The sequence below is a fragment of the Charadrius vociferus genome, unplaced genomic scaffold, assembly GCF_000708025.1.
Source record: "Charadrius vociferus isolate BGI_N301 unplaced genomic scaffold, ASM70802v2 scaffold743, whole genome shotgun sequence".
Taxonomy (NCBI): Eukaryota; Metazoa; Chordata; class Aves; order Charadriiformes; family Charadriidae; genus Charadrius; species Charadrius vociferus.
This window is the reverse complement of record NW_009647747.1, coordinates 1,487,687-1,497,320: the sequence shown is the minus strand read 5'-3', so window position 1 is coordinate 1,497,320 and position 9,634 is coordinate 1,487,687. Positions and strand designations below refer to the sequence as shown.

General features: G+C 43.1%; 1 protein-coding gene across 1 annotated transcript in view; it reads left to right on the top strand.

The window, feature by feature from the left end:
* The first annotated feature begins 9,392 nt into the window (after window positions 1-9,392).
* The window catches only part of LMAN1 (lectin, mannose-binding, 1), a 22,534-nt gene continuing 22,292 nt past the window's right edge, over window positions 9,393-9,634 (top strand). Inside the window, exon 1 of the mRNA XM_009882055.1 lies at window positions 9,393-9,402. Coding sequence (XP_009880357.1) covers window positions 9,393-9,402 — 10 coding nt within the window. The remainder of the gene's footprint in view (window positions 9,403-9,634) is intronic.

Genomic DNA, 9,634 nt, shown 5'->3' with positions numbered 1-9,634 from the left:
CCTGTTTTGAAATGCTTTGATTACCTCCAGTTGAAGACATTTTGCTTCCCCTAAGTTTATTGCCATGTTTGTACATAGGGTCATTGCTCCCTTGGCTTAGCAATCTTCAGAGACAGATTAGTCATACACATTGAAAACAAATTAAAAATTTACATCCAGCTCTGCAAGCTGCACAGGCTTACAGGTAGTAAGACATCTTAGACATAAATTCAAATCCCTGAAAAATCAGATATGACTTCTGGGTAAGCTGCACCTCCTTTGATTAGCTCTGAAACTTGTTATTGCATACCCTCAGTATCAAACTCCCAGTGGGAGTTTTTGAACATCGTAGTAAGAAAATAAAACAATTTCTTCCTGGTGCCAGCAATACGTGGTCATGGAGTTATGGGAACACAATCTTTATGTGTGAAAGCCTGCTGGTTATCAGGAAGAGTGGATGGAGACTGAGCCTACACACTGTCCGTAAAACATCAAAATTAAGGTTATGAGATTTGCAGAAAAAAAACCCATGTAAGATTCCATTTAAAAAATATTAACATGTTTTAGTAAATCAGCTTATATTTGGTACGTATGAGATGCTTCGACATTGTAGCCATGTCCATGATGTTTGTGTGCTTGCCCTGTCGAATCTTCCATGAGATTAGCTCCCAGAGCCCACAGCCCTAAGAGCGAGTATGTTACATCCTGAGCTCTTGGAACCCTAGTGTCTTGCTTTTCAGTGCGCTGAATCCATCAGGCTGATTTCGTTCTGCCAGTGTTACACAGGTAGTAACCTCTGTCAGGACCGACCTCAGGAAGAAATGGACGTCCAGTGCGGAGTGCATGTGTTAGCAACGGCAGCTTACGCAAACATTGACAGCTTCACACTGAGAAGCCGTGAAATCCATGAATGATGACTAAAGTAATTTTAGCTTAAAAAAAAAAAAAAAAGAGGTTTGTCAAGCGTCATTGTTTTGGACTTCTCGTGACCTCACTTAGCAGAATGGTCCAACTCCCTGTAACCTTTGTCTCCAGCATTTTCAGTGATAACTAGCTTTGTAGACATTTGTTTTCTATCATCAAATCATTAAATGGTAATGCAATTGTTAGTTTCATTTCCCCCGTTCTAATACATTTTGCAGCCAGAAACCATTCCCAGTTCATTAACTGACTGACCTCAGCATTAACACCCCCTCTGCTCGGGTTGCCTTGGAAACAAAGCTTCCTGTGCGTAATCCAAGCTTATCTAGCTCTTTATCCTACATGTGACCCTTAATTACTTGCTAAATTAGAATGGTTTTCTGAAAATCACAAGAGGAGGTTAATATGTTCTTCCAGAGCTGGTCAAGCTAAGATGACACTAAATTCACAGGGAATTCAAATTACATGATCCCTGAAGGCGTCTCTTTCAGAAGGAAGATGAACTTTCCCAATGGGAGGCAGCGTGCCATGATAATGCTCCTGTCACTCACTTCCCTTGCCCTGCTTGTCCAGCTACAGCTTAATCCAGTATGAACAATGTAGTAAGTAAATATCAGGTTGATTAATTACAGTGCAAGATTCAGTAACCACTTGTCTTCTGTAATTAACATTGTAATTGAAATTAAGCAATACACTTCATACACAAATTTCTGGTCTAGGACGAGGAACATGGGAGAATCCTCAAGGCTGTGACAGGGAAATTAAGAAAATAGTAACAGGGGTCAGAATATTAATTGTCTCTTTAAAATTGTGGTACGTTTTAAGAAACTCTTTAGTCAGAAGAAAAATTACTTAATTACTTCCAGATGCCTTGGAGCAGAGATGAAACAAGGTTGCTTTGTCAAAATATTGCTTACAGTTTCTGAAAATACACCTTTCCTTCACTGATTTGATAAATGGAAATCATAAGAAAAGGTGATGCTCTCCAGGACGCCCAGTGGTTTTCCTCTCCATTGTTTCCAGTGGCACTGTACTTAGAGCACAGTGAGTCTTTTGCTTATGTGAGCGGCTTGATAAAGCTGTGCTAGGGCTAAAATGCTATTGCATGGTCTCAGAAAAAGCAAAACCTGTTACTGTATTTGCATTCAAATGTAATTTTCAGGACAGAATTCCAGAAAGTTATTACAAATAGGAAACATTTTTTGTTTCCTATAGTGAGCACATGTAGTCAAAACAACTTGAAGGGACAGTTCCCTGTCTCAACTGCTAATTTCTATAATTTGGGAGTCTCTGGATGTTTTCTTGTGTGTCACAGTGGATTGTAGAGCAGCTTTCCGTGCCTGGAAAGAAGATTTCTAAAGGAGTCAGTTTCCATTTTCAAATGAGGTTTTAAAAATCCTCCATGCACATTTGTTAATACACTGTACTAACCATGATCGAGTCTGTGGCTGCCATCCAGATTCTTGAAAGCCACCTAGGTATTCATGTGAGCACACACACAATATGCATACACCCTTTCTTCCTCCCTTAGAGTATTAGACTTTATACATTTCACCTTCACTGAAAAAAACCACCTTATTATCAGGACTGATGAGCCCTATGACATTTGGGGGTGGGAGGGGGCTTTCCAAGCATTTGGAATGTATTTTCCCACAGTCTTGATTTTCAGCCAACAGTTTTGATTTTCATAAGTATGTAGAAAGCATTTTAAGATATCGACGCCAGATATCCACTGTTCTCTTACATCACTCTCCACATTCAAGGTATGGGAAATTCCAGAGATGGAAAACAGGATGACTGATGTTTGGTCACCTGCCCCCTCCCTTCCAGCCCCCTATAACACTAGGAACAAAGAAATGAGCTTCCTTCTTCCAAAGGGTACACTTTGGAGAAGGGCCAGTTCAGAAACATAGGCCTGATCTTCATATTCATTGCAGGAACCTCACGACTATCGTAAGAAATCAGACACCCCCCCAAAATAAGAAGGGTGCTGAAAAGACAGAGAGAAATGGAGATTGTGGTGTCAGAGAGGTCTGACACAGATTCCCCTGGGGACAAAGGAAAGAGACAATTATCTTTATCTCTCAGTCTCACTGATGTGTCCTCTACTTGTCCTTTGTGTAGGTAAGAGGAGAGGAGGAGTAGAAAGAGAGAATACTCTACCACCTCAAAGAACCGTAGCTACTAGGCTGAAGCAAGCTGTTACTGGTTTCTCTCATAGCAAAAGCAAGAGGGGAAGGAAGGTATCTGAATGAGAGACCTCTTCCAAAAAAACCCTGACTTTGTCGCGCCATTAGATTGACAATGTTACAGGGAATGAAGATCATCAGTTTCAAAACAAATTCTGGAGATCCCAAACCGTTGAGATTTGTCTCCAGCTGCTCTTGAGTTATTTCATCTTTGTCCCTGGTTTATTTCTTTGTCTTATATCTTTTTGGTCTCTACCTTAGAATAAGAAAAAAAAAATAATAGTTGTGCAGTAGTGCCTTATACTCTAGAGCATATTCCATTTCAGGATCATAACAAAAGGTGAACGATAAGATATACAGGAATAGTTTCAACTCTGGGTTGCAATGGAAAAACTTTTGGATTCCTGGGGCAAAACTCAACAGAATAGTTCAGAAAAGAAAGAATAACAAAACACACACAGAGTACTTGAGGGATCTAGGTAGGCAGTCAGCAAGATCCTTCAGTTACCTCAGTCTGCCACATAACTTACCTATAGAAAGAGTTTTAGGCGTTTTATAACAAGCAATAGACTCTCTACCACTGTGGTGTCCTAGACTGTAGGGTATGGCAGATAAGCTCTGGGGGATCTTGCGGTAGTGTTGCAACCCACAGCCACTTCACAGTTTCTCCACATCTTCTGCGATCACCAGTGGCCCAGGAGGGAGTGGCAAGGGCTGCATCCTGGCACTTCAGCTGCTCCAGTTCTTAGCCCGGCACCTAATTTTGAATGTCTTTGTCAGCACTTTCCAGTAAGCAATTTATCTGAAATTTGAGCACAGCTTCCTTTTGGTCAGCTCCACTACAGCCATTATGACAACTTCAAGCACCAGAACAAACTTGCCCAGAGGTTTGAGGCATTTGCTTCATTTCAAGGCTGAAACAGATCACATAGCTCTGATGACCCTGCCTGTAAATGTCCTGCTTGACTAACCTGATCTCCTTCTATGATAAGATGACCCACTTAGTGGATGAGGGAACGGCTGTAGGTGTTGTTTACATGGACTTTAGTAAAACCTTCCACACCGTTTCCCACAGCGTTCTGGAGAAACTGGCTGCCCATGGCTTGGATGGGTGTACGCTTCACTGGGTAAAAAACTGGCCAGATGGCCGGGCCCAAAGTGTTGTGGTGCACGCAGTTAAAACCAGTTGGTGGCTGGTCACAAGTGGTGTCCCCCAGGTCCAGTTCTGTTTAATATCTTTATCAATGACCTGGACGAGGGGATTGAGTGCACCCTCAGTAAGTTCACAGACACCACCAAGTTGGGCGGGAGTCTTGATCTGCTGGAGGGTGGGAAGGCTCTACAAAGGGATCTGGACAGGCTGGACCGATGGGCCGAGGCCAACGGTATGAGGTTCAACAAGGCCAAGTGCCGGGTCCTGCACTTGGGTCACAACAACCCCACGCAGCACTACAGGCTTGGGGAAGAGTGGCTTGAAAGCTGCCCGGCAGAAAAGGGTGGGGATGGTGGACAGCCGGCTGAATATGAGCTGGCAGTGTGCCCAGGTGGCCAAGGCGGCCAACGGCATCCTGGCCGGTATCAGGAATAGTGTGGTGAGCAGGACTAGGGAAGCGATCATCCTCCTGCACTCAGCACTGGTGAGGCCCCACCGCGAGTGCTGTGTTCAGTTTTGGGCCCCTCACAACAAGAAAGGCATTGAGGTGCTGGAGCGTGTCCAGAGAAGGGCAACAGAGCTGGTGAGGGGTCTGGAGCACATGTCTGGTGAGGAGCGGCTGAGAGAATTGGGGTTATTCAGCCTGGAGAAGAGGAGGCTGAGGGGAGACCTTATCGCTCCCTACAGCTCCCTGAAAGGAGGGCATAGCGAGGGGGGGGTCGGTCTCTTCTCCCAAGGAACAGGAGATGGGACAAGAGGAAATGGCCTCAAGTCGCACCAGGGGAATTTTAGATTGGATATTAGGAAAAATTTCTTCATTTAAAGGGTTGTTAAGCATTGGAAGGGGCTGCCCAGGGAAGCGGTTGAATCACCATCCCTGGAGGTATTAAAAAGATCTGTAGATGTGGTTGCTGAGGGACATGGTTTAGCGGTGGACTTGGTAGTGTTAGGTTTACAATTGGACTCAATGATCTTAAGCATCTTTTCCAATCTAAATGATTCTATGACGGAATATTTGCATGTTGCATGTAAAACATGCAACTATCGTTCACTGCCGGCTTCAAGTCAATAGCAAAAATTCCACAGATTTTAGTGGAGGTGTACTCTGATCCATGGTAATTTTTTATGTCGCTGCTAAGTATTAGTGTTGGAAAGTTGTTGGGAGCTTTCCATCCAAAAGTAAGTAGGTTAATCCTGTAATTAATGTTAAGAACTACATTTTGCCAGTTGTTAACCATAAGGACTCTTTTCCTCCGAGTTGTAAGGAGTCTGCTAGTGATCTAACAAAAGCATAAGGAAGGACGAGCAAGCCACAGATTGCAAGAGCACTATCCTCTCTCTTGGAAGAGAGAATGTAAATTATTATTTACATGGCAGAGAGGAAAGAACACCCCCTCGACCTGCTAGGGACGGTCTTCCTAATAGTGCCCAGGATGCTGTTGGACACCTTTGCCGCGAGGGGGCAATTGCTGTTTTGTGTCCAATGCGTTGTCCACCAGGACCCCAAGGTCCGTCTCTGCAGACCTGCTTTCCATCTGGTCGCACCCCTGACTCTCCTGCTACATGTGGTTATTCCTCACCAGGAGCAGGACTTTGCATTTCTGTTTGTTGACCCTGACAAGACTTCTGCTGGCCCATTTCTCCAGCCTGTCCAGGTCCCTCTAGAAACAGACCCACTGTTGCACCCCAGGCCTAGGAAACAGTTCACTTTCTCCCTTCTTCTTCTAGGTGCAGTAGGGCTAAGAATGGAAATGGGAGTGTGTATGCAGTAAGTTGTGAAACTTTGGTTGTTCATGACACTCCATATTCTGAAGATTTAAAGCCTTAGCTGTGCTGAGTGTTGCCTTTTTGATCATGTAATCCATAGAGGTTTGTTTCTGTTCTTGGATTGGATAGGCAAAAACTTTTAATCTGGAGAAAAGCCTGAAAAAGTAATGAGAATAATGCTCATAGAAAAAAAGCAGTCTGTGATTTTTCCTTATTCCAGAAAACAAAGTATTTTGAAGAATTCTGTTCTGCCTTGGCACACCCGTGCATAAAAAGCCTGTCAGGACCACTGGTCTCTTGTTTTCAAGCATTACCACAGCCACTGACAGAATAACTGAAACACATGCATGTTTGCTCTGCAAAGTCTTCAAATACTTGTACCTCCAAATTAAAAACTCCGTTTCGGAAAGCGACTATGTGATTAAAGCCTGGCTGTTGGAGTGTGCATGGCTGCCTGGAAGTCAACTGAAAGCTCGTCTAATGAATAAAACAAATTCTTTTTGTGTCTGAACAAATACGGATAATGCTGACAAGTACCTTCCTTACCATGGGTCTAGACTGCAACAAGCAGGAAACTGCAGAGACAGACACAGGTGATGTTGCTGAAAGACAGCGAGAAAAGGAGAGGAGGGGGATCAGCTAACAAGCAATTTCATGCAAGATTCATCTTAAATGAGAGTATGTGCCATAGAGATGTCTGTTTCAGGCCCCGCTTGCTCCACCACTGATAGGAGGAAACCTGTAGTTTGTTCAATGTGTTTTAGGCATCCACTTAAGATGAGCTGACACTTGCCGAAGTACTCACTTCTCTGTCCGAGCTATACCAGGAGCGCAGGGTGGTCACAGCAGAGGTACATGCCTATCCTGCAGATGTAGCTGTCTAAAAAGTGAGGTGAGATCCATCTACTGTGTGACCATAGACAAGCCACTACCTACCTACCTACACACTCCAAAACTGTGACACCTGATAGGGTCATGTCCTCAACTAATGGCTATACCGGCCCACCTTCCCCTGTATGTGCAATTTTACCCTGCAAAAACCTCTTTTGCCAAGCTTACTGGTAGTATATGCTGTCGAAGAAGATGGCTTACATACATTGATAAGAGTCCCTTTGTGTACAGTAAATTGTGCACAGTATTGTCCATTCTATAAAAAAATTGGTAGTGCGATACCTTTGCAGATTTGGTACGATGATAAATAGGTCCACGTTAACAGAACATTATACAAACTGCAATGTATACTTGTAGAACTATCCTGCTGAGAGACATCTCTGGCAGAAATTACATTTTCTGAGACAGAAGTTATCTCAGTGAGACCACAGTGATCTTGACAGTGGGCACTGCAACCGTCATGGGCTTTAATGAAGACTTTTCATGCAGTTTGCATTGCTGGGGGGCTTCCCAGAATAGGAATTAACTCTTACTTGATGTTATGCTACAAGTGACGTGGATGAAACTGTCTATAGATGAGCTTTTTTCCTGCTTTTTTTTAAGCAGGTAATCACAAAAGTAAATGTTCACATGTATGGGTCAAACTTCCTTGGCATCAAACCTCCTTGGCACCGAAAGGGATGCGAGTTTAAGAGTGTAAGTGCAGGGGCCACAAAGGGAAGACATGAAGAAAACTGGTCATTTGCTGTTTTTTTTAAATCAAATATTTTAAAGTTTGATATCCCTAGACTTTCTGCCACTTAGCCAAGGTATGCTTGAAATATATATTCATACATGTGCAAGTTTGTATGTGTGCATATACATATGCACATACAGTCTGACTACTTAATTTTCTTCTTCACCTGAGGGAAATGAGTAGCTGAACTGAGACAGTTATTGGAGTGTAGAGGAGCCATTCAGTACAGACTGATTATACAAACTAAGTGGTGTTTTCATTTTTCACAGTATGGTAATTAAGAAATAACCATATGGTGGTCTGGGAAATCCTGTTCCTTGACTATGGACTGCTGTCAAGTACTCTGGAGTTCTGTAAGCTCTGTGACAATAATGAAACAACTATGAAGTGTTATATAAAACAAAGGGGCACAGTCAGTCAAATGACAGAAGAGTTGACAGCAAGAATGACATAGGCAAAAGTAGCTGCATAATGTTCTATTTCACCTACTAATAAGTGGAGACAATTTAATATAACATCATAAAGTTATGCAGTACAGCATCTGTTCTCTTAAATCATGTACTGCTTCTATGCTAGTGCCTCTAAGTGGCAGAATTTCAGATCTGCTTATGTCTGTGGGTGAGTGGGTCAGAGATTTGTTTCAAGGCTAGCGCCTTTGGTTTTCTAGTATCTTGCAGTGTGGATTAGTTATTTTATTAGCATGATAAGTTCCAAGATTACTGCCAAATGTATGAGGTAGACAGGACAGGGCTTCATGCTGTTCTGTTTGGATCTCTGACGCATACACCATTTTATCCTCCTGAAGTAATTGCAACATGCTGTATTGCTCCAGTGTCCTAGAATTTTACCTGAAAAAATTACTTTCTAGGTCTTTATAGAACTGAAAACCAGCTGAATTTTCTGTGTCTAGTCAGCTGCCAAGAAGAGATTCCCAATTCCCTTAACATCTCCCACAGATGTACTCTAAAAACCCAAAATATATTCTTAGAGATATTTTAAAATATAACTAGATGGAAGACACTATACAAAACATCAAGTACTTCTTTCTCTGTATTAGCAAGGATTAACTTATGAAGACTACTCAAGATATACAAGTTCTTCCAAAATTTATCTTAGAAATATTCTTCTTGCATGTCTCATCCAATCAATACATTTGCTTAATCCTTTGTGCAACTGAGAAAGAGAATGTACCTTTCGCAGTGAATGTGTGAGGTTTTACTTTCATCCATGCTGAAGTAGATGTATGCCATTTTAAAAAAAGAATTTAATCTCTCCTGAATGACTCCAAGATCATCCTCTTCTTTAGCAGGCTCTGAACCTAATTACTGACTTTCAAATTGCTCATACTCACAGATTAGGTAAGAGGAAAAGAAGGCATGTCAGAAACAAACGGATATGACAAAGGTAGAACAAAACACAAGGGTGGAAAGAAACTGAAAAAAACCCACTCCTGATAATTATCTTCTTCTGGAATGAGATGATATTTAGGAATGCAAAAGGAAGTTCTAACTGTTGGTTCCGTCATGGATTTGACAGGGGCACGCTCTGGCCAGGCAGACTGCTGCTCCAGCTGAAGGAAGCCAACGCCGGCCCTACTGTGCGGTGCTGCACACTAACCAGCACACATCCCTATTCCTCACCTTTCTGCCTCTGGCCCACTCTGACGCAGCGTCTGCATCACTAACCACCTTCCACCACCGTCAGCTCCCGTAACCGACGGCGCCAGTGCCACCAAAGGTTTGCTTTGCACGCATCCATGGAAGAAGGTTGGTCTCATCTGTTGTGAGAAACAGCATCGTTTTTTCGGCAGGATTCCCGACTGCTCTAAAAATGAACAGATAGAGCCTGTATAGGTGGGATCTTTGCTAAGGAAGTAACACTGAGGGAAAGCACAGGTTATTTACCCCTCAAACACTGCAGGCCGGTAACCACACGCAGCCGGGCAAGAGGCGCAGCACAGGGCAGGCGGCAGAGGTCGGCGGGCCGGCGGGGCCTTCC